Below are 26,690 nucleotides of genomic sequence, written 5' to 3'. Positions count from 1 at the left end.
TATCTGGGAATCTATTGATTTCTTCTGAATTTTCCATCTTATTTGAGTACACAGACTTTCAAACTAGAAACTGATGATCTTCTGGATTTCTACATGATCTATTTTAATTTCTCTTCTTTCATTTCTAATTGCATGGATTTGGTTCTTTTCTTTCCTTGTTTTGATATGGTTAGCTAAAGGCTTGTCTATTTTATTGAATCTTTTAAAGCATCAACTCTTTGATGTATTGATTATTTGTATTGTTTTCTCAGCATCAGCTGAATTAATTTCTGCTCTGATCTTCATAATTTCCTTCCTTGTATGCACTTGGAGGGTAATTTATTCTTTTCTAAAACTCCGGGGTTCAATATTAGGTTATTCATTTGAGCTTACTCTGTTTTTCTGATGTGGGAATAATCTTCCCTCATAGGACCGCTTTCATTACATCCCATAATTTGTTATGTCATCTTGATACTGTAGTTCAATTATAGAAACTGTCTAATTTCTTCTTTCATTTCAACTGCAACCCATTGGCTATTCAAGGGGATATTGCTTAATTTCCATGTGTTTATAGAATTTTTTGTGGTTTCTTTCACCATTTATTCCCAATTTCATTGCAGTAAGATCTGACGCTATGCAAAGGATAATTTGAACTCCTTTCCATTTACTTAAGTATGTCCTGTGAGCTAACATGTGATATATTTTGGAGCAAGTCTCACATGCTGCTGAGAAATATATGTATGCTGTTGTTCTTAGGTAGAATACCCTGTACCTATTTACTAAATCCATTTGTTCAAAGCTTTGGTTTAGCTCTGATATTTCTTTAATTTTTTGTCTAGCTGATCTGATCATTTGCAACAATGGGGTGAAGTCCCCCATTATAACTGCATTAGTGCTTACATGCTTTTTCATATCCGTTAGCGGCTGTTTAATATAGATGACTGTTCCAATATTTAGTGCCTATAAATTTATCATTGTATCTCTTACTCTTGGAATTTTCCCTTAAAAACTACACCGTCTTTGTCACTTCTGATCAGTTCTGGCTTAAAATCTAGTTTGCCTGCAAACAGAATAGCTACTCCTGCTTTTTTCCAAGTTCCTGTTGCACGGAGTGTTGTTTCCCATCCTTTGAAGTTTAGTGAATGACATTTTTTTTTAGTTAAATGTGTTTTTTGTATGCAACATATTGTTAGATCTTGTTTCTTGGTCCATTCTGCCAATCTGTTTCTTTTGATTGGTGAACTGAGACCATTCACATTGATGGTTATACCTGACAATACTGACTTGTCATAGTATTATGTTCCTATTGTTGGGTTTTCTTTCTTTCTTTTCTGTTTAACTGTAATCTTTGCCTGGTACATTCATTCTATTTGGATTATTAGAATTGGTGTCTTCTTTGCTTCTTTCTAGAACTTTTTGGAGTGCGGTTTCATGGTTCTGAATTTCTTCAGGTATTCTTTAGAAATATCTTATTTCTTTCAATTTTAAAAGATAATTTTGAAGGGTACAATAATCTGGGTTGGAGATTTTTTTTTTTTTTTAGGTTTTTTTTGGAGTAAAGACGAAATACTTTACTCCAAATTCTCCAATACTTAGTGGTTTGTGTTGAGAATTCTGCTGAGATTCTGCAGGGCTTTCCTTTTATAGGTGATTTGATTCTTTTCTCTAACCACATTTAGTATTCTGTTTTGGTGTTACATTTCTGGAATTTAACAATTATATGTCTTGGTGTGAATTTATTTCTGATCATGGCTAACTGGCATTCAATGTGTCACATATCTGTATGTCAAATTCTTTTCCCATGCTTGGGAAGTTTTCTCCTATTGCTTCTGTGAACAGGTATTTTATAAATTTTTTTTTCCTTTTTGTACTGAGAATTAAACTCAGGACCTCACATTTGCCAGGCAGGTGCTGTGCTACTAAGCTATACCCCCAGCTCTTTATGTACATGTGTTGTCTTTTAATCCTCTACCAGTTTCAATTAATCTTATATTATTCTCCACTGCATCATCTGTCAGGTATTGAATTGATTCTTTTGTGGCCCATTGCTATTTTTAAGAGGTCTTTCATTTGATGATTGCCAACCGCAACTATGTCTTCTAGATATGATAGGCTAGCTTCATATTAGTTGATTCTGCTGTGTATGATTTCAATAGAATTTTTCTTCTCTTGGGTCTGTTTTATGGCGTCTACTTCTTCCCAATGTTGGCATTCATGTTTTCTCTACACTCCTCTATGTTGTTTTTCTTTTTGGACTGTATCTACTCTAGATTCATTAACCATTTCCTACCTCTTCTATCTTTATATACAATAACATAACCAGTGATGGTGAAAAATGAAATAGTGGTATTCAGGAATAATAGACCTGCAAGGTAATAAAAATAAGCAGCCAGAATACTGGCTTGGAATACACTGAAATTTTAATAGGCTAGGGGCTGGGGATTTAGCTCAGTGGCACAGTGCCTGCCTGGCAAGCGCAAGGTCGTGAGTTCGATTCCCGTTACCGGGAAAAAAAAATTTAATAGGCTAAAAGTAGTAAACAAGAGTCAAAGAAAATGTTATTGAAGAAGGACAAGAAAAATATTTTTTAAAAAATCACTCAGGTAACCAATTAGATGCAAAAGATAAAAAAATAAAAGTGCTTATGGGTAAAAGTATCTTCAGATTGCAGTGGCAAGCCATAACATAACTGTTCCGATATGATGAAGAATAAGAAATAATATCCCGGTACCGGAGAAAAACCACATAACATAACTGTTCCGATATGATGAGGAATAAGAAATAATAGTAATAGTAATCATAAAGCATTATTAATGTCATTGCTAATGTTTCATTTTCCCTAAAAATGTATGAACATAAATATGGTGAATACAAATTTTTATTTAAGAAAAATTGTTTTCATATTCCTTAATACTAATGCCATTCTGGTCTTAATTGATACAGTTGTAGTCCTCAAGTCATCAACCATTACAAAGTGTGCAGACACATCCAGAGTCACAAGCCTGCATAAAATGCAGATGGTCGATAGCCACGTAAATAGATCAATGATTACAAAGATGGATTAGAGAGATAAAAAGGAGCTCTACTATTATACATGCAAGAACTTCCTGACTATAAGAATAATTATACTCTAGAACTGGTTAATTGAGGGCAGCTGAACAATTTTTTTCTCTGCAGAATCAATAGTTATCCATCTATCTTTGATGACTTAGGTGTAACACTGCCTGGAATTCACTGAATGGATTGGCTGACCTTTGTTTTACCATATCATCTTGTCTTTACTGAAAAATAAGTTTAATAGATCACAAAATCTGTGTGAATATGTAAAATCACATATGGGAAAACAATCATAAGACAAACTGTGGATTCTATGTATAATACATCGTATACTACTAGGAAAGTTAATATAGCTGTGCTACGTGGAAATTATGGGCAGTCTGCAATATTTTCTTGTACGTATAGCAATTCCAATATTGCTTTACAAATACAGCTGCAGTATTTGCATGCATGTATAGGATCTATGGAGGTGTCTGTGTAGCTTCTAGATATGAAAGAGCTGCCCTGGAGCTATTATTTCAACTCAGGTACTATTGAGACAATTTGGGTCTTTTATTAAAGGAAATATATACTTCAAATGAAAGTAAGGGAAGGAAGGGAAGAAGAGGAGCCTCAGAGAAAATGAAATAAGTGGAGAGAGAGCAGCAAATAGGGCACCAGACAGTTCCACGCTCACAAGAATGCATCTTCCCTTTAAAAATAAGGGGAACAGACAAAAACAGAACATGTGATTAAATATACAGATGTCAGGTAGATAGTGTGGATTGTTTCAAAAAGAACAAAAAGAAACTACTTAAATAATACATCACAATTCAGAATATCAAACGAAATACTTCTACACAGCACGGTGACTATAAATACTGACAATGTACTGTATATTTCAAAAAGCTAGAAGATAGCATTTTGAAAATTTTCATCATAAAGAAATGATAAATATTTGAGAAAATGGATACATTTGACCTGACTGATTTATTTATATTTATTTATTTATTTGTTTTTGAGATAGGGTCTTGCTATGTAGTTCAGGTTGGTCTTAAACTTACTAAGTAGCCCAGGCCTGCCTTTGAACTCACAGCAACGCTCCTGCCTCAGCTTCCTGAGAGCTGCAATTACAGGAGTGTGAGTGTGGTACCACATCCAGTTTATGTTTGACCTGATTTAAACATTAAACCATGCCTCCTGCCTCAGCTTCCTGAGAGCTGCAATTACAGGAGTGTGAGTGTGGTACCACATCCAGTTTATGTTTGACCTGATTTAAACATTAAACCATGTATACGCTATACGGTTTTCCACTAATATGTACTACTTTTATCCTTTTATGTATTGATTAAAGAGAACATTTTAAGAAGAGCTCTCTCTATCCCTAATCCCACTGTCTTATTCATCACTCCTTAAAACTCTGTGTTAACTTTTGTAATATATCACACTGGGTGAGCCTGCTGTGCAGAGTCTTTTCTGACTGTTGCAATACTACCCATCCCTTCAACGCATGTTCTCCAGAAAGACACTTCTTAAACTTCCATTGGCCACATTTTTTTTTCACTAGTAGCCTCAAGAATTTCATTTGTCCTCATACACAACCATCACTACATTGCAAAGGATTCCAGCAATCCTTGTTTGTAGTCCTGATGTATATATAGCAATACAAGTGGATTGTTTCTATATGGTAATACAAGTGGGTTGTATCTGTAAGATTCCGCTCCACTGCACTGGATTTCTGCTCTTACCTGGACTGCCTCTTTTTGCCAGTGGTACAACCATTCTATCACGAAGATTTTTCAATGAATCCTTTCTTCTTTTCCTATCTTTCCCGCTTGTTATTTACCTACCTTTCCTTTTTTCCCAACCTTTGATGTATTTTACAACTTTATTGTTGTCTACATTATGAATTAAAGGAAATGTTAAATATCAACCAAGAGCAAATGAAGATAAAGATGCAATATTTTTCATGTGTAAGTGCAGGATCTCATGAATTCTGTCTATGGGACCCGAGAAGGGACTCTGAATGCCTAGTTACAAATGTTAACTTTAATACATCTTTACAAATTTTTTCTACAATATTAATATAGTATCTTTTATGTGAATGTTTCTAAACATATGCCTTGTAAATATGAGCATAAACTACCTAGCACTTCAGTATTATTCACATGCACTAATTATCTCAAATAAAACATGCTTTTATTTTTCCCTTAACATTGAAATCACTTTTTTGAAACTGCTAGTTTTATTTATTTGTCAAGGTTCTATACATGTATACAAATATTTCTTCTATACCACTGATACCCTAAAAAGACTAGACTTAGATTTTTTTCTCAATAGATCAAATTAAGTAAGAGCAAATCAGATTTTCAAACTTAGAATAACGATACTAGTAGTCCTTTAAATTTAGTACACATTATTTAGACGCAACTTACAAGTGTGTATATTTAAATGCTCAACAACATCAGGATTTGGTGCACATTTATGTGTTTCTACAGTATGTTCTACTGCAATTAATTTAAAACATTTGATTTCACCCATATAGTGAACTCACTTCTAGCTCATACTTAGATATTTTGAAATAAAGGGCACATTAGTATTTTTATTTTACCTTAACATCTGAGATAGACCTTCTTGATTAAGTAAAAATAGTATTTGTACTGTAATTGCTGTTTTAGTAATGTATGTATCCTACCAAATAATTAAAATATATTAGCTATCTAGCAAGGAGATGTCTATTGACCCATGCTAGGAGAGATAATATGATGTTAATTTGAATCTCTGGGGAATGATGTATCCGTAATTGTATTTTTGCTGTTTCTGTGGTCATGAGGAGACAACCATGTTACATGAGCAACAGACTATAATTATGCATGGATGGACTTTAGCACTGTAATCAAATAAAACAACAAAGTTAATCTAATGATACATATTTAATGCTATGCATTATTGAGGTGTACATGGTAATTAGACATAAAAGGTAAGCAGCTCATATAAATGGCAAAATGATGTTACTTCTACAGCCCTGAAGCACATATTTCTGGGACTGGATGGGAGAAGCAAAAAAATCTTGGTGATTCTAGTCTTTTCTCCTGCATGAAAAAAAACAGTCTTCATCGGGGACTGAAAGATCATATAACTGTTTCAACCCAGGAGCATCCTCCTTACGGGAAGATACTGAGACATTTGAATCATTTAATTATATGTAATATCAAACTTAATGACTCCAGTGAGTTGCCATCCACTTACGTCACATACTCATTTTACCTAATTCCAGTCATGAATATATCGCATGTTAGATGGTTTGCTTACTATAAGCTAAACTAAAAAAACAAGTTTCGATTGAGAAGGGTAAGGAATGAGAAACCATTTTAGAGTATCTGGCACTGAGAAGGAAAGCAAGGTGGTTTTCAAAAAGAGTTCTAGCAAATCAAAAGTATAAAAGAGAAGGCAGAGAGTAGGTGGAGCAAAGAAGGAAAGGGATAACATGTACAGATATCTGGCAAAGAGAAAAAGGCAAAGAGCAGAAAAGGGGATGGATGTCTAGAAAACAGGAAGAGGCAACACAGGACCAGGTCGGTGAACACACAGTACACATGGGATATATGGAAGCACAAAGTAGCTCGGGAGGATCTACATGATTTCCCCTTCACTCACCTTCCCAGTGTACAATCCAAGATCTAGCATAGTAACAGGATTTTAAAAGCAGCTGTGTTGACCGCACAGTGGGTTAGACTAAACCAGCAAATTTAGGAATTTAGACATAATTTACTGTCATCTCCAAAGAGTAAACAATTCATTCCTCCAAACTGGACTAGGCTAATTCAATTTAAATGGAAGCAAATAGATGCTGCTTATGCTATAAAATAAAGTGAAACAAAAAATCCCAGGGAATAAATTTCCATATGCACACTTTAAAAGTTTGTTACGTATAAGGAACACTTATGAGTGAGAATCCTTGTTTATGCTGCAATCCCTAAAGAGTTGAAAACAATACTTTAAAAATCACAAAGACCTTTGATTGTTGCTGGTGAATAAACACTACAACACTATTCTGCATATTGATATTTTTTCTCTACGAAGACATGTGATGAAAAAACTATACTGTTTTAAAGGTGAAATAATGGCTACATCAATTAACTCTCCAAACTATGATTTGAACAAACTATAATTATTTTGTTTTAATTTGATTACATGGAAAAAATGAGAAAGCTTTAAAGTTACAAGTTTCCATGCCTTTTTATATTTTAAAACAAAACCTTCCGATTGAAGAAAATGAGGAAAAGTAAGTCAGGTTTAGGTTTCATGCTTTGTCCATTCTAATTGTGCAAACAATTCTGGGCAGGATGAATATAATCAGCTCCCTATTTCAACTCACAGAACTATTACCTTGCCTATAGTCCAGGTTGGGGTACACATACACACACACACACACACACACACACACACAGAGTTTCCCTTATAAAGGGATTACTCACGAAAGGATAACCCTTATATTGGTGTGCAATGATGATAAAGAGCCATACCAACTCATCCAACACTAGTCCTAAAGAAGATAATCATGTCTAGATTTAAAACATATGAAATAAACTGTGATGCTAGCCCATTTTCCAAAATAGAAAAACTTACATAGAGACATGGTTTGCTCAAATTAGAAACAGGTTCTCTAAGACTTATGGAGTCTGACGGGGTTATGGCAAAATTGCTAAAGTTATATAGCATAAATTGCTCAATATAATCTTAAAACTAAATTATACATCTCAAAAAAAAAAAACATCAAGCTCCCTAAAATAACTGAACGATTCTGTCCTTCTACTAAAACAAACAAGCAAAAAACTTTCTGGTTCTCCTTTCTGGAAATTAACCAGACAGGGCCAGACATACTAAGGACTCTAATCATATGCTGGATCTGTAGAGCGCTTTATTCTGTAAATCACTTCATTTGGATTAATCCTCACAATGACTCTGTAATTTCAGATGAGGAAACAGATTTAGAAAGCTTTAGTTTGCACAAGGGATTCTAACATAATGGCTTCAGAGTCAAGATTTTGTTTTGAATCCTTTATGTGCTACACTGCCACTGGGTAGTCACATGAGACTGAGTGGTATTTCTAAGCCTCAGTGTGCCCTGTTGATAAAAGGAGGATAATAGTGCTTGGCTTGTAAGAGTCAATGCAATAATAAGATATGAAGTCCTTCACATGTTCCCCAGCCTGTGATATACCCCCAAAAGGATAACCCTACCACCTACCCATTGATCTTGAGTACGTTTTCTAACTTCTTGACCTCTCAGTGTTTTCCTACGTAACACAGTGATAACAATAGCTACATAACGAAGCCATTGTGGTGATAAAAAGGCTTGTAATTTCAAGTACAGGAAATGAAAGAGAATGATATGTCCCTATATGCTTATGCTTATATTTAAAAGTACATGGAGCTAATGAACTGCCGAAACAGAATTAGAACCAAGATGTTAAAGAGTGAATTCTCTTACTATCAACATAGCTACATACTCTTTTTTGTTTTTTTTTTTTTTTTTTTTTGGTTTTTCTCTGGTACCAGGAACCGAACTCACGACCTTGCGCCTGCCAGGCAGGCGCTTTTGCCGCATAGCTACATACTCTTGATTCTGTTGTTCACATATAGATGAGTATTTTCTCACAAGTCCATTGAGAAGATAGCAATCTAGAAATACCTATGGTAACAAGCTTAAAAAGGACACCAAACTTACCTGAATTAAGGCCTCACTTAGCATGTCTTCATTAACCTCCAAAATGATGTTTTTTATGTCTTCATATGGCATGCGGTATGATCCCAAGAAGATAGCTAAAACAAAATTTGATTTTATTAAAAAATAAAACAGCATAAAATTGTAAAATCCCTAAATACAGCTGATTGCTATTTTATAGACTCAGAATACAAAATCTGCCCCTAACGCTAATATACGGCATTATGAACAAATAATAGCTGTTTCTATTTGATGGACTACTCTATCCATCTAGGCAAAATGGCCCATTATCTCAGGTTCCAGTGCTTAGAGTTCATGTATATTTACACGAAATGAAACTATTAACAGCACTTCTAACTATATGCTCAGGCATTTTAGATTGAAGTAATACAAAATGACACATCAACATACAACTGAATGGAGAGATTGCCGGACACACCCAATACAGTACTTCTTGGGAATGGCAGTAAAGTTACCAAATTAAAATAAAAGTGTACTAATCTACAATGGTCCTCTATGATCTGTGGGGTTTCATTTCCCATGGTTTTACTTACTTGCCATCAACCCTACTTTGAAAATATTAAATGGAAAGTTCAAGAAAGACACAGCCTAAAGTTTTCATTTGAGTGAGATTCTCCCTCCATCCGTCACAATGTAAATCACGCCTTTCCCAGTGATCTGTACAGTATATGCTACAGGTCCCTTAATCACTTAGTATTCTTCTGGGTCATTAGATCAACTGTAAAGTATTTTAATGCTTGTGTTCATGTAATCTTTATTTTTAACTAATAACAGGCCCAGAGCATAAGAGTAGCTATGCCAGCAGTTTGGATTTGCCACAGAGAAGCTCTAAAGTCCTTTATGTACTATCTCACATCATCACAAGCACAGTACAACAGGATATTTTGAGAAAGAGATGAGTAGCCAGATTCACATAACTTTCATTCTAGCCTATTATTATAATTGTTGTACTACATTATTATTATTATTATTATTGTCATTTTAAATTGAAGTAATACAACTGAATGAAGAGATTATAAATTAATTTAATTATAAATTAAACTTTATAATATGAATGTATCTTTGAAAAATGCATAGTATGTGCAGGGTTTAGTACTAGCTGTAGTCCCCTGCATCCACCAAACATATCTTCCACAGACAAGAAGGGACTACTGTACTTTGCACATCTCCCACACAGGAAGAAAATTTAAGTGCTTGAATCATCAGTGTACTCTGAATTCCTGCTGACATTCATGTGGTGTGCTATTAGTTGCTTCATATATTGAATCATTATTTTCCCTTGTCAACTTTTATTAATTGGACACCACTTTATGTCATATTGGAGTACTGTAACAAATTATAGCTAGAATAGCTAACAATTACTTAGAAAGTATTTATCAACATATTCCACTTTAATCTCCATTAAATATATTTTTAAAAGAATATAGACATGTTCTTATGACTATAAATGTTTGAGCTATTTCTAAAAATATTTTTATTTCATGAATAGGTCTATATGCCTTCACTGGAACCAAAATAGACTGAATCTTTACCTAGACATAGAGACCAAATGAGATCTTCACAACCTAAGTAAATGATGTCGACAGTTATCAACCAGCAACTGAGACCATGGAGTGTTTTTACAAGAGACTGAATGTCAGCTTTATAAAGAAAATGCACTACTGCATAAGCCATGTACAGACTTACAACACCTCTTAGTATACTTCTTTTCTGAAGAGCAACATTACTACTTGTCATGCCTGACCCGGGCAAGCCCTTCTCCGCAGTAAGGCTGTTCGTTCTCAACAAACACAGGAGACCCAACTGGGCCATGCCACTTGTCTCAGCAAATAAAACAGATGGCCAGAAAGAAAATTTAGGACTGGACATTCAATTTCCCCATAGTGAGGAAGTCCAGTATTATCTATGCACCTGTACTGACTGTCCTTGGGACTCTGACCACAAACATTCCATCCAGATTCCTTGGGATTATAACCCCACTCCATACGCTATAAAAACTTTACTTGCCCACTGGCCAGCTGCTAAAATCATTCACAATCTCAGTATGTCTGCACCCAGACAGAATAAATCCAGCATTTATTCTGTTTCTCGCACAACGTGTGTGTTTCTGATGTGCTGTTGATAACACTACTGACACAAGAACAGTAAGTTGTTTATTTTAACCTGATTGTAGCATATTCCTTCACAAAAGGAACTCTAATGGTATCCTAATGGTATCCTTTGAATAATTAGTAATGCTTGATACATTGAAATTTCTGATGCACATCATTTTAGTATCCTAAGAACCTAGACAAACTCCTGAAGTGATAAAAAATATTCTGAATTAAATGCAGAGGGAGACTATATCAAATTAAAATTTGAAGGTGAACTAAAATGAAGATGAGGATAAATGTCCAGCTGCTTTAGCAAAAGCATACTTAAGAGCTGGCTGGCTTGTTAAAAGTTTCAATGTTCAGTAACCAGTTTTACAGTGCAGATAGCAAGTTACCTGACTCACATCACAATTACTTCAAGTATAAAGGAAATGCAGTAAAAGGATTTTCCAAATGGATCCAGTGAATACCCCAAAATTATCAATCCCAGGTGTAGGCAGAAGGAGAAATTCTGTCTTATGTTTCACTGGTTAACTAAGAATGCTTTATCAATAATACTTTCCAAAACTTTATTACCCATAAGTTTTATATGAAATGAAAAAGGCTTTAAGTAAGATTTTCCCTGGCTAAGTGAAAAAAGACAACCCAAAGCATATTTAAATATAATTTTGCTTCAAGATGCTACATATGCCTGTTGAAAGGAGTTGCAAATTGGTTTAAACACAATCAACAACCCCTCTCCTGCACCACACTATCCCGATGCAGAAAATATTTACGTACAGAGATTCTGAGCTGTTTTGGGATCCAAAACTCTCAATTCTTTTACTTTCTTCTTTGCAGGTACAGTCTTTTTTTCTTCTGAAGTGTCTGCATTTTTTTGAACTGAAACAATAATATTGATACATAAACAATTACGGTACTAATCCAAGTACACGAAACAACATTAGCGAGCCATATTAACATTAATAAAGCTCACTCTGAAATCAATAAAAGTGTTTATTGCATTAATTTAAGGAAGAGGATAAACATAAAAATACAGAGCTTCTTAGAGGTTTCCCTACAAATTAAATCTCAGCATTAAGCAGAAAAGATAAGCCAAATAAAAACGAAAAATCAATTGCTGCTTCTTACCTAGTGTATGACATTAATTACTCTTTTAGCAGATTTCTACAGCATCACTGGAATTAAATACATAGTAAAATCTCACTAATTTGGACTAATTGATGAAAAGGGAAGACGTGGATTTCCATTAAAATAAGCTAAAATGTAGAGTTTTTAATTCAGTGAAATTGCTTTAATGTACCTCAAGTAACTTTAACTGCTAAACAGGTTGCAACAGAAAAATTCCTGCTGAGATTGCTTTGAAGAATAAGCATGAACTATTTGAAAGGTGGACAACAGTACATCCGTGTGCACACACAATTAAAGAACCTCAAGGATGAGGTCACTGAGTAAGTTACACTTGTCTCTACCATTTTAAAAATACTATTTGCTTTCTTAGAATAAAAAAAAAAAACAACTTACTTTCACTTTCTAGAAAAGGAAACTCTTTAAGATGGTTAAAATATTTGAAAATAAGAAACAGTAGTGCCAAGAAGTGGCAGGCATTAGCCCCGTAAGCTACATCAGCCCATGCTCTAGATAAACCAGTCCCGAAAATACCGTGGTGATCTGCTATGAAAATGAAACATGAAGTCAACTCCCTAAACGCCCCTGTACAGAAATACTACAGATACCACAGTATGCATATGTTGGTACTTTACTTTTTCCAATATTAAAAACAGTGTTGTAGGTAATAAAACCTCTACAGTGCTTTAATTTTCTGAGAAAAGTGAAGCAAACATTTTTTAAAAATCAAGTAGAATAATAAGCTCTTATCTCCAAATTCATGAGGCTTTTTTACCACTGTTAAAAATATAGCTTCATGTTGGGTTAATAATGTTATTTGTTATGTTAATTCATCTATTCTTTGGGAAGGACGTCACAAATAAGTTTTTTCAAGAGGAAAAGCAACACATACGACGGTATATTTTTGCTAAGGGAACATGTTTATGTATATTAGCATCTGGGAAAATTTCATAGTGTATTATTATAGGATGTACAACACTACTGCAAATCCATTGAGTCTCTTTGCTTTAATGATTAGTTTAATAGAGAAATAACACATTAAAATAAACTACATGAATAACTAAAGTTTTAAACGATCTAAGCTTTACCAGACTGACCAACCTGAAGTGAAGCACAGTCTAAGGATACAAGCTAATTATGTTCAAAAATTATGATTTTATGAGGAGTGACAAGTAGTTTGCTATTATAACTTAAGACAGAATTATTGCTACCACTACCAGAAAAATTACCTTTAATATATTTATTTTAAAATCATCATGAATGGTCCTCAAAGGATCTTTCTAAGAACGATGTCCTTCCTATGCAATAATCAACACTTAATTTTTTTCTAGTTTTCAAGCTACTTCCATGTTAAGACAACTGTACATTAAGAACAGTTTAATAGTCATCCCTTTTGTCTATTAAAATTAACAAAATCATATTGAAATTACCTCTAGAAGCATACAGAAATTTTAACAGTCAAGGAAACAGTAAATGTCCTACTCTCTTCACATGTCTTAAGCTACACAATGGGAGACTAATTAACTAGGTATACGTAGAATGAAAATGTTGTAGTAAAACAGCTGTATTGTGAATACAATGCAAGAGATCTTCAACATGGCTGAATAAAGGAAGACTCACATTCAGTTTTCTCAGAGAAAATCAACTAAAAACACAGGTAATTGGAAGAAAGGAAGGGATATACAGCCTGATACCAAAATTAATCTGAAATAAGAGACCTGTAGAAAAATTTATGCTAGCTGTCTTCACAGAAAGGAGTAATATTTAGAACATATAAAAAACTAAAAAAAAAAAAAAAACCAGACCATTCAAATTCAAAGATCCAGTCCAAAAATGGGCATCTGAGATGAGTAGACGTTTCTCAAAAGAAGTAAAATGACAAGCAAACGTATGAGAAAATCTTCAACATCAATGGTCATTTCAGAAATGAAAATTAAAACAATGCATAGATTCTATCTCACTACAGAAAGAATGGCTATCATTAAGAAAACAACTAATAACAAATGCTGGAGGGGCTGTGGGGTAAAAGGAACCCTTCTCCACGATTGGTGGGACTGTAGAGTGGTGCAAGCACTGTGGAGATCAGTCTGGAGATTCCTCAAAAAACAGCTATTTCCCTTCTGGATATCTTTCCAGAAGAATTAAAGGCATCATACCACAGAAATATATGTGCACCCATATGTACAGCATCACAGTTTGTAATGGCTAAATCTTGGAAGCAGCCCAAATGTCCATCAACCAATGAATGGATAAAAAAGATGTGGTTTTCTTTTTAATATAATGGAGTATTACTTAGCCATAAAGAAAGATAAACCTGGGACATTTATAGGTAATTGTATGGATCTTGAGATCATAATCACAAGTGAAATAAATCAGACACATATGTGTAAATATCACATTATCTCTCTGGTGTGAGAAACTGAAAATGCAAATAAGAACATGAACATGTAATAGATATTGTGAAATAGGAAGAAATTGTTCAAAAGGAAAAGGGATATAGGGAGGGCAGAGAGGAAAGGAAGGAAAGGAAAAAATGAGGAAAGAAGGATAAAATGAAAACTTATCTTTGTGAATGTGGAGGGGAAGGGGATTTCACAAGAGGGAATGGGAATGGGGAAAAAGAAAAGGAAATCAAGATATATCATGCACAGTTAAAAATCCACTATAATGAATATGGTCACCATGTACACCTAAATTGTAGCAGTAAATTGGAATTACAAAAACAGAAAAAAAGCTGATAATGCAAACTGATTGACATCTGGATAAGCCATACATGGTTAGTGCTTACTATTGTGAAGCCTATGTTAACATTTTTCATTAAAATATAATCTAACTTTCCCCCTTTAAATGAACAAGTTTGAAACAGTAAAATATCCTCAATATCTTTGTAGTTCACAGTTTCAATTTTTGAAAGAACGTATTTTCCTTGTGTCACACAACGTGACTTATAGTCTGCAGTCAAAAAGTGATACGAAGTGCATGAATGAGTACTAATATTTTGAGAATCACTATGGTAAAGCAAGTTTTAAAAAAGTTATTCAGGAGGATAATATTAATAGAATTTGTTAATAATACCTATAAAATGTGATAGTAGGTCAGTGAGGTTTGATTAAAACAAAGAAGTATAAACTAAAAAGGAGAGTTATTCAACTAGATGGGCTTTCAAAAACAACTCTTTACCATGGTAAGGAGATAATGACCAATAGCTGTCACTGACTTTAGTCCCCTTCTTTTAGAAACGTTTTCCACAGGAATCACAAGCACTGGCTCAGATAAATGGAATTCAAAGAATAGTAAAAGTAAATGCCAAATAGGTCTATGATAATGAAAGCTTCATATACATGAAAAATTGGTGCCTTCACAGTGACTTCAAAATATCACATGCCCTAGAATGATTTTATTCCGTATGCATTTCTAGTATTCACAAATTAAAATAAATTCCAGCAACTTTATAATTAACTTAAATTAATCAGACGGGGCCCAAAGTCTTTTTTTACACTCAGTAATTGTCCTAAGGTCCTCGGGTTCACAGTAAAGCCTCCGATTCATTGTGATTCCCCTGTGCAAATGAAAAACAATAACACAACTGGCTTTGAATCTGATATACTAAATTAATTTTAGTGTTTAAACTGGCACTGCTAATCAACAGAATAATGAAACATAAAATATTGTATGTAGGAAGATGATGTTAATAATAAAGACATTTATATTATTAAAGATATATTAACATCAAGATCCTCACTATCCATTATAAAATGCCCACTGAGTATTCTTATATTTCCTGTAATACATGGATTTTGAAAAGGAATTACACTATAAATTTATTTCTTTCCAAAAAAGGGATGCCCAGCAGCACAAATTGAGTAAACATGGTTATGTACTTTCCCCAATCTAACTAAGGCAATGTTCAAGAATCCTCTATTAATTTCTCTTATCCCAATGGACAGATAGAAGCTGTGACAAAATATTTATAATTTATGGAAAATATTAAGATGCTTTAAGTGGGTAAGTTTGGATGATTTGCATAGTGATAGTCATAAAACATAATACAATATATATGAATAATATCTCAAAATTACAGCAAGATAGTGAGAATCAATAATACCCATTAACTCATTCAGCAAATGTTTATTAAACATCTACTATATTAGCTTGATGTGAGCACACGAGACTTAAATATTCATGTCTCATGTTCATATATAAAGTACTGTCATGGTTTGTGTATAGATGTCCCCCCAAAGCCTCATGCAGTCATGGGGCAGGCTTCGAGTTTTTGATTGATTCACAGTCCAATGCTGAGACTATGAGTGTGAGTGCTACGTCCACCTGACAGTGGGTAGCTTGCATACAATGTAACGGAGGGAAAGAGCTGCTTGCTGTTTTTCTTCCCTTTTTGCTCTTGCTTCTTCTGCTGCCTTGAAACCACCATGACCTGTTGCCCTCTGCCATGTGCCACTCTGGCTTGGAGCCAGCTGAGTATGGACTGAAACCTCCACAAACTGTGAGCTAAATAAACCCTTCCTTCCTTAATTCTTCGCATCAGTCATTTTGTCTCAGCAATGGAAGAAAAGTAACCAAGTCAGGATGTGGTATAGAGAAGTGGGGTCATTGCTGTGACTGTACCTGACCATGTGGTACGAGAACCTTTGGGAATGGCTTGTGGGACAAGTTTGAAAGGTTCAGAGATGTCACCTGAAAGAGTAGACCTGGAATACCTTAGGCTGTTCTGTATGAGAGATTCTGGTGTGAGCTCAGAAGACCAGCAGGCTGACAGAAATCCTGCCAGTAAAGACCAGGCTCAGGAGGTTTCTGCTGGGAAGGACTGCATTGGCTGTTGAACTCCAGACCATATATGTCATGGCTCGGTAAAAAGTTTGTCTGCATTTTTCTCATGCTTTGAGACTGAGATTAAGGGTGGATTAATTAATCTGGCAGAAGAAATTTCAAGGCAGTCTAATATTGAGGTGATGGCATCCCTATTGTTGAGGGCTTTTAGCCAGATTTCTGTTTAGAATCAAGAGCAAAGAGCCCAACAAGATGATTTAAAACATTGTGAGTTTGCTCAGAATGGAAGCTTCAGTAAAGCTTTAGACTGCAGGGATAGAGCTGAGGAGATCTTGATTACTGAAAAGTAACAGAAGGGTATAAAAGATGGCCCGAGGGCACTGCAAGAAGCAGCAAGTCTCCATCCTTTGCAGCCTCAAATCTGCAAAAGTGAAAGACTGCTTTGAGAAGAAAGCCTAAGGGTACTAAGTTCCAGAATGACAGCAGCCACATTATGTTCCAGAATGGTGGTGGCAGCGACACCAGGTTCCAAAATGGCACCAGGTTCCAGAATACTGGTGGCATAGAGAAGTTCTTCCTCAGAATCAGGGTCAGAGTGCTCAGTGATCTGGGCGCTCAACCCCTATTGCTAAGAGACAAGAAAGCCTGGCTACTGGTCCTGCTGGCAGCAGACCTTGGCATCATCCAGGTGGCACGGGTTTTAGGGACATGCAGAATGCAAGAGTTCTGAGCTTAAGAAGGCTTTCATCTAGATTTCTGAAGGCCTGGTAGGCCAGGCAGTGTGCCCCCGAGGGGACAGTGTGTGAAGCTATGAGTTTGAAGGCAACGGTGCAGAAGCAAACTCAGAAGTTTGGAAGAACCAAGAACATAGATCATCTAGGGAAAGCAACAAGGATTGAGCAGAGCACGCCTATGAGAGAAGACTCGGGAGCTATAACCACCATAAGTGCTGTAGGTGTGGAGCCATACAAGGACTTTGGAGCTCACAATTTATCACAGATTACTTTGGATGTTGCACATGGAAATACGGGACTTGACATTTGCCCTGCTGGATTTTGGACTTGCTTTGGTCCCAGTGCTTTATATCCTCCTATCTGTTCCTTTTGGAGTGGTAATGTTTATCTTGTGCCATTAAATGTTAGAAGTATTTAACTTTTCATTTGTACAGGGGCTCACAGCTAAGAGCTTCCCTTAGATGTAAGAAGAGACTTGGGACTTGGAATTTTCAGCAAAGCTGATACTGTTAGGACTGTGGCAACCCATAGAGATGGACTAAAATGCCTTTTGCATAAAGGGATATACATGAGTTTTGGGGGGCCAGGGGTAGAATGTTATGGTTTGTGTCCAGATGTCCCTGAAAAGCCTCAGGCAGTCATGGGGCAGGCCTCCAGAGTTTTTGATTGATTCATGGTGCAATGCTGGGATTACTGGTGTGAGTGCTACACCCACCCTAGTGTGGGTAGCCTGTATACAATACAAGGGAGGGAGGGAAAGAGGCTTGCTTGCTGCTGCTCCTCCCCTTTTTCTCTTGCTGCATTTACTGTCTTGAAACTGCCATGACCTGTTGCCCTCTGCCATGTGCCACTCTGCCCTGCAGCCAGCCGAGTATGGACTGAAACGTCCACAAATTGTGAGCTAAATACACCCTTACTTCCTTAATTCTGAGCATCAGGTATTTTGTCTCAGCAATGAGAGAAAAGTAACCAAGACAACTACTAATTATGGAAGGATCTCCAAGATGTATCTAAAATTTGTAATTTTTTCTGTGCATAATGATATAGCTTAGATGAGTACATGCACATCACCCAGCTCTATTTTTGTTGCTGTAAGCACAGTCAAAAAATTAGTGAACACTGTATTTCTGAATTAGTATCAACTGATGTGTTGTATCAGATTATAAGGAATATGCAGAGGAGTAAAACATTATACAATATACAAAGTCAGGGTACATAAAGCTAATGGTAGTAGTGTTCAAAAGCACTGAAAATTGATATAATTTCATGTTTACATATATGGAAAGGAGTAACTGTTCAACAGTTTTAGATCAATCGTACTCATTTACAATCTATATATACTTAAATGCATATTTTATCCATGTGAAAACAATTCCCAAGGTGATCCTAAACACACAGAAATAGTTCTAATTTATTTGTTGAAATAAGTATTTTAATTTCAATTAATAACTTCCTGATGTCAAAATGACTACTCGGATAAAAGCGGCAGGCAGGGAAGAACTATGATTACTGTGCATGAAGGATGAAATAGTTTTTTTCCATCTGTTATTTTCCATTCTCTTTTTTGAATCACATTTAATCTTGAAATATAATGCAAACTCAATGGAAATATAGATGAAGATGAATAGATGGATAGATAGATAGATAGATAGACAGACAGACAGATAGATATAGGGACTGTAACACACAATAGAGGAAAGTATAAAACAATAGCAGTAATGGTAATACACTACTGGTAGCAACTATCACCACAATCATCAACATCAACACCAGTATTAACTTTTACTAAGTACATAATCTATACATGGTACTAATTTAGTCTTCATATCACCTTATATGTGAGAGGTATTACCACTATGCTTACAAAAATAAGGAAGCCAAAAAAACAGAAAAAGTGAATCATCTGAATAAGGTCCTATGGATAATAATGAAAAGATGTTCAAACTCAGCAGTAATCAGAGAAATGTACATAAAAATAACCAAAAATATACCATTTCAGTCATCAAATTGTGATTTTTTTAAAAGGTCTCCTAATACCAAATATTGCTAAGAACATGAAGAAGTCAGAAATTATGCCAACAGTGGCAAGAAAAGTTAGCCAATAATCTCAAAATGAAAAATTAGTGACATTCAACCTGTATAAAGGTATACATACCATAATCATAAATGCATATCAAATGGTCAAGGAAACAAGGGTGTTCACTACAACAGTGTTTGTAATAGACCAAGACTTAAAAACAACCTACACGGTCAAGGGTAATGGAATGGACAAAGTGTGCTATACCAGTATAATGGAATACCATACAGTATTTACAGTGAATGTCCTATAGCTAAATAGTGCTGCAAGAAGAGACCCCATATACAATGTGGAATTGAACATAACAGTATGTAATATAACAACCTTTGTTAATTCCTATCATTTTGTTTTGAAATTTGTTAATTCCTATCATTTTATTGTTTTTGTGTTGCTTTGTTTTTTTCTATGTTGCTGCTATTTTTCTATTCTCTTTAAAATAAAAAGTTGAAAACTGAACATAGTAGAACATTATTCATCTAAATTACAACTAAAATATAGACTAATATTGTATATTGTTTAAAGGTGAATATGTCCAAGCAAAATCATACGAGCATGTACATTGAGCAGATTAATGATAACAGTTAACTTAGAAGCACAATGTGATGCCGACACAGGAAGAATCTTGGAAACTTCATTTCTAATGTGCTATTTCTTTAAAAACAAAGATCAGGAGTAAATGTGACTATATATTAACATGTGTTCATTCTCATCTATTCGTTCTAGGTGGCTGGTATATGAAATTTTTCTGTTTTAGCCTTTGTGATTTTCCCTTTATTCATCATAGAAATAAAAATCACCTGACAGTTACAATAAATTCCCATCCATTTTTATATTTAATAAAATGTTAGCCTTGAAAAATCTCAAGGACCACACATAGACAGGTACCACAAACAATACTGAAGAAAATACAGTAATAAAAAATATAAAATATAAGGGCAAAGATGTCATTTGTGAAGCAAGCATAATTTTGTATTTAAATGTTTCTGACTGTAGTTTTTGAAGAATTATACACTTGTTTACCAAATGTTGAGAGAAAAATCTGATGCAATATGCAATAAAAGACTGCATAGTGCCTCCTCCTATATGTTACACACTGCAGCTGTGAAGCTTCTCCGTTCAGTATCACAGCCGTACACCAAAGCATCGTACAGAAAAGTAGATTTCATTCTGACACCTGTGTAGTACCTGCAGCAACAGGAATGGCATTATCAGGAGTGTTCCTGAAGTTCAGATCACATTAAACAAGACTAATAGTTCTAATGGTGAGAATCACACACATATACTTTGTAAAGGCTTCCTAATTAAGGAGCAAATCTTATTGGTTGTAGTTTATACAAGAACCCTCCACATCAGGAAGCACATGTTACTGCAAATTAACATCTACATAACTAATATACTTGTACATCTGTTCATTAAGCCCATTACTGAATACTGCTAAATGTCGCCAGAACACTATGTTTAACAATGTGCATACCTAATGTTGGATAGTTTTAGGTGGGCCTCCATACCGCTGCAGGTAATGTAGGTTTTAGGAAGGGCAAATAAAGATGTCTTGTGATTCTAGGTACTAATTTTCCCTGTTACAAGTGGTAATGTAAAAGCCAAACTAAAGGATGGATCTGACTTCAAACTAGTGTTTGATAAATCTTTTTTTGGTTCTTCTCTGAGTATACCGGATAGCTACAAAAATGTCAGTTGGTACTTACTCAGCCAGTAACTAACATTTTTGAGGCTATCCTATATACTCAGAGAGCTCTCTGCTATGCAAAATTTAATAAACGATGACACAATTCAATGAGTTAGGTAATAAACTCCAAGTGCTAGTACTACCAAATAAAAAAAGGACTTCTAAGAACAACATAACAGTAGAAAATACAGTACTAAAAATCAGTACCATCAGGCCAACATGGAACTTCATGTTGAGAAAATAGACTGGGCATTCATCACACACAGACTTTTCTGATTTAATGTAGTCAAGCTGAGGTGGGTGCAAATCCTGTACATAATTTAGCTTAATGCAGAATGCAATTAATTTTGCTGAGCAAGAGTGAAGAAAACACCCTTAGATATTCGTACCTGAGGTCTCAACTTGACAGTGCAGAATTCTTCATTATTGGTTTTGGAAGTCAGTGTTGGAAATTCCATTAAAGACCTATTCAAATGAGTCTCCTGAGAAACTACTTATCCTAAAAGAAGCTGCTTTGCTACATTTCTCATTTTCTACTTGTGTAATAATAACTTCCTCAAATTTAGCACATCCCAGCCAAAGTCCCAGGGTTACTTCCCAAACCGCTCCTCCCACAATCTTTTCCATCTCAACAAACGGCAACACAATCCTAATTGTTCAAGCAAAAAGAAATATGGAGCCATCAAGTTGTATCTCTCACAATTCACATCCTACTCTTTAGCAGATCCAGTATTTGATGGTTTCTCATAACCTCCGCTGGTACCCAGGTATTTTAAGCCACCACCACTTATGTATTACAAGATTATAGTAGTTTTTGAACTAGTCTCCATTCTGCTTTTGCCACCTTCATTCTGCTGTGAGAATGACTTAATTAAGGTTATCCCTCTGCTAAAAATCCTCCAATTGTTTCTGGTTTTACTCAGAGTAAAAGTAGAAGTCTTAGCAATAGCCTAAAGTGCCTTGCTTTATTTCATGCCCCCACCTTAGCTACTCTGATTTCATTTTCTACTGCTTTCTTCTCACTTACTGTACTTAAGTCAGATTTCTTTTGTGTTCAAATATTCAGCATCTACCTCTCACAGCCAAACCTTTGCATTTGATGTTCCATCACCCCTGGACTGTCCCTCACGTCTTTCAGACCTGTTCTACGTCATTCTCTCACTGAGAATGTTCCTGATGATGCAGTTCAAATTTGCAACTCCTCTCTCGACAGTCCTCTAACCTTCGGCTGCTTCATTTATCTCCACAGCAATTATCACCACCTGACATAATGTATCTCATATTTCTTTATTATTTTTACTTTCCACTTATGACATAAATTTAATGGAAAGAGGGATTTGTGATTGTTCTGTTCACTGTTATATACTAATACCTAGAATTGTGTGTGAAGAGAATAGGCACTCTAATTATTTTGGAATGTATTATAAATATATATTTTTCCAATGATTCACAATGACATACAGAATATTATGCAAAAACAAAAAGACACGAAAGGATTGCACCATTTAAATGTCCCTGATATGTGAGTTGCTAGTACAGAAGTGGTCTATGGCACAATACGGAGGAAAATACTTTGCCTGCTTGAGGGTGCACATCTAATCCAGACTTCTAACTAGCATCAAAAGTCAAAGAAAAGGTGCAAAATGATATACATAAAATGGTGATTTACCCATAAAGCCTATAGGCTTATGGGATGCATGAAAAAACTCAAATAAAATTTTGACAAACACATATTACTTATTATGCTGCAGCTTAAAGATCCACTGCCTTAAACATGGCTAACGAATTTCATCTTCTTCACAACTGGAATATATCTGATACTGATATATATTTTCACATATTTTATTTGTAATTAGCAATAATAAGTACATGTATATGGGGTGCATGGTTCTATTTTGACACATGCTTGAATTTCGGTTGTTTAAATCAATGAACATATGAACATATCAATTACCTCACCTATTTATCACTGGTTGTTGGCAAGAACATTAAAAATTATTTTTCTAGCAATTTTGAAATGGACATTACTATTATCATATCATACTGTACAACAGCTCCCCAAAACTTATTTTTCCTGTTGTATTAAAACTTTGTACCCTTTGACTGGAGTCTCTCCTTTCCTCATCCCTAACTCCCTACCTCAGATAACAAGCATTCTAATCCCTATTTTTATGAGTTCAAATTTCAGGTTCCACATATAAGTGACATCATACAGTATTTCTCTCTTTGTGCTTAGTACTCACATGTTCATTACAGCATAATGTACAATAGTCATGATAGGAAAACAACTTAAATATCCATCCATGGATATTTGGGTAAATGGATTTTTTAAAATGTGGTATATATGTACAATGGAATACTACACTGCCTGGAAAAAAAACAATTCCGTCATTTGAGACAATATAAATGAATCTGGAGGACATTATGCTAAGTGATGCCTATACTTCTTATGACTGTTACCAATATTCACTCTCCTATTCATGACTTATTATTTATAATAGAATGTCAAATTTTAATAAAAATATTAAAATGCATTCGTGAACATTTTCTGGATATACAAAAATAGGAATCCTACAAAAATAGAACTGTTGGTTGATACATGATACTGTCATATCTACCAAAATGCCTGAATTCATTTCATAAAAGGCCAGTTAGAGTTTCAATGAGTTGTCAGGCCTACAAAAGATATTTGAATATTAAATAAATAAAAAAACAAGGACTACCTACACATGATATATGCAAATAATCCTGCTCTGGTGAATTTCTAAACTAGCTAGAGAGAATTGGAGAGGACTATAGCTCCTGCAACTAAAGACAAGACTTAGTTGAGGTATATCTCTTGTGTAATTGTTTCCTTGGTTTTATTTCTATTCTTAGACTCGCATAACCTGAGGAAAATATTTATACATACTGATTACAAGAATATATACAACTATCACCAGATTGCTTTGACTGGAGTTTCTTAGCACCTGAGTAAGGTGGTTTTTTATTAGCCTTCTGGGGCTTCCAAAATAAACTACCACCCAGTAGATGGCTTACACAACAGAAATTTATTTCTCTATAATTTCTGGAGGGGCAAAGTCCAAGATCCAGGTACTCCCAAGGTAGGTTTCATTCTGAGTCTTCTTGTCTTGGACTATAAGATTCATTATCTTATGGCGTGCTCACATGGCCTTGCCTACGTGTGAGCAGTGGAGAGATGTGAGCTCGCTGAGATCTCTTCTTATAAGGACACCAGTCTTAGACTAGGGCTCTATCCTTACCATCTCATTCTACGATAATAACTTCCAAATTCTAAGTATAGTGATTCAGAGCAATAGAGTTTCAACATATGGTGGTAAAGGAAGCTATGAAGTCTAGATGCTAGAGATTGGGCAACTGTTTAGGATGCTTTTCATTCCCACCTACCTCAGCCTTCCACATGTAGGAACAAAGAGCTTTAGTGAGAGGGTTGGAAATCATGCCAGGGATTCAAGGGCTCAGAGATGTCTCTGGATGAAAAGGTGACCTTGCCAAGTAGAGTAATGTACTTCCAGAAGGAATAGGCCTGATGAAGTCCAGGCCAATGAATAACGGCTGACTAGTTTCTGATCACCTCCAGCCACACCCCAATTCCCAGAATCAACCAGGAAGGCCTTTGAGAAGAGCTTGAGACAAATTCTAGGAATCATGTAAGTGGAAATTATGTTGTAATGAAATGGTAATATTAACAAGAAAAGATTTGTAAGGTTTTGAGGTACAGGAAATTTAGATTTCTTATACCATGTGGGTGCTCATACATGCTTCATAGGGGAGTTATAAGAAATAAGTAGAACATTCAAGTAAAAGTTCCAGCCTCATAATATAAAGGCCAGTAAACTTTTTTTTTCTGTAAAGGACAAGATACTAAATATTTCAGGATTTGCAGGCCATACAGTCTCTGCTGCAATAGCTCAACTAGTGTGAAGGCAACTATAAGAAGTAAATGAATGAGCCTGGCAGCATTCCAAGAACATCTAATTCTCAAACCTAGATGGCAAATAAATGTATTCGGCTGCTGGCTATTGTTTGTCAATTCCTGGCATAATCAGCGTTCAGTAAGTGTCTGGTCCCTTATCCCCTTCTTTTTGCAACGGACCTCAGATTATTGTTTCCATTTCTGAAAGTGTGAATAAATTTTCAATACTTCACTTGAAAACTCACATGTAAGTGCCTTGCTGTAGCTGTTGGTTGATACTTCTGATGTTTAAACAGCATTTACATCATCAAATGCATCTACACTCTTCATGTTGCTCCAACAGGAATCAACCATTTGATCGTAAACTGTAACCATTCTTCATTTTGCTTCCCATATATTTTATCAAATCTCTACATGTAAAATAACCATAACATCAAATCGGATTTAATAAAATTATAAAACTAATTTCTACCATCCCATTACGATTGGAGGTGAATGACAACACATAAGGATCTACAGTCTTTGATATTGTTTTGCTTGGAATATGGTGATTCTACAAAATAAAAAAAAAACTCAGTTCTATAAAATACACATATGTATGCATATATGTGTATACATATGTATATAGCTACATATATATCAAAACTTTGAGTTTCATAATTCTCTTACTTTATGCACGAAAAAATAGTACTGAGTAACATAATTTGGTTTGTCCCTGGCTGGGCACAATAGGAAACAAGCGGTTTTGTTGTGTGTTTTCCCCATTCGGAATCCAACTGATTTCAATTTTATCTTTTAGTAGTAATTTTCTTTAGTTCAGAAACCACATTGATGTATTCTGTGAAAGTGACTGAAATATTAGAGAAATTCAGAGAAGGGTAAAAGAGTACCTGAACTATTCATTTCTTTCTGTTTTAATTCAAGTTTAATCTCTTGGTGGTTTTTTAGTTGAAAGCAGAAAAGTAATATTTGAAACTCTTGAAAATATGAAAATACAAGATAGGAAGAAAATTCAAATAACTCCTTTTCTTAGAACAAATAGACTCATGACCCTATTCCTTAGCAATCTATCATCCTCACCTATCACACTACCCAACTTTTGGGAAGAATGTCTGACATTATCTCTATGTTCTTCCTTTTTCCTCTTTCAGTGATTGATAATGTGAATTCTCCCCATACCCACGCCTAATGAATCAGAATGTAAGAATGTCAATAGGCAAGGCTTCAGGACCTGCATTTCTTAAAACCTCAGGTAAAAGTAGATATTAGCAAGATTTGAAATGACTGCTCTATAGCACATAATATAACACTTAGTGAGGGTGCAATACAGCCCATACTGAGGAGTACAAATATCATCTACAGTAAACCATAAAAGCATGTAATTTTTTCTGTATCTTAGACTATAACACTGAAAGCAACACTTGATCAACAGTTGTGATAACAACATTGTCAAATATTGAAATTTTGGAAGAAACATAAGGATCT

At 35.0% G+C, this 26,690-nt stretch overlaps 1 protein-coding gene across 2 annotated transcripts in view; it reads right to left on the bottom strand.

Moving 5' to 3' along the window:
- Diaph2 (diaphanous-related formin 2) overlaps positions 1-26,690 on the bottom strand; it is an 807,533-nt gene that overhangs the window by 440,167 nt on the left and 340,676 nt on the right. For both annotated transcript variants that reach the window (XM_013505853.1, XM_013505854.1), the window contains exons 19-20: positions 11,638-11,739; positions 8,747-8,841 (exon numbers count right to left, since the gene is read on the bottom strand). In XM_013505853.1, coding sequence (XP_013361307.1) covers positions 8,747-8,841; positions 11,638-11,739 — 197 coding nt within the window. The remainder of the gene's footprint in view (positions 1-8,746; positions 8,842-11,637; positions 11,740-26,690) is intronic.

This window comes from Chinchilla lanigera, unplaced genomic scaffold (assembly GCF_000276665.1).
Source record: "Chinchilla lanigera isolate Chin_1 unplaced genomic scaffold, ChiLan1.0 scaffold00102, whole genome shotgun sequence".
In the NCBI taxonomy this organism is placed as follows: Eukaryota; Metazoa; Chordata; class Mammalia; order Rodentia; family Chinchillidae; genus Chinchilla; species Chinchilla lanigera.
Note: the sequence above shows the minus strand (reverse complement) of the source record. Positions and strands in the feature narration are given on the sequence as shown.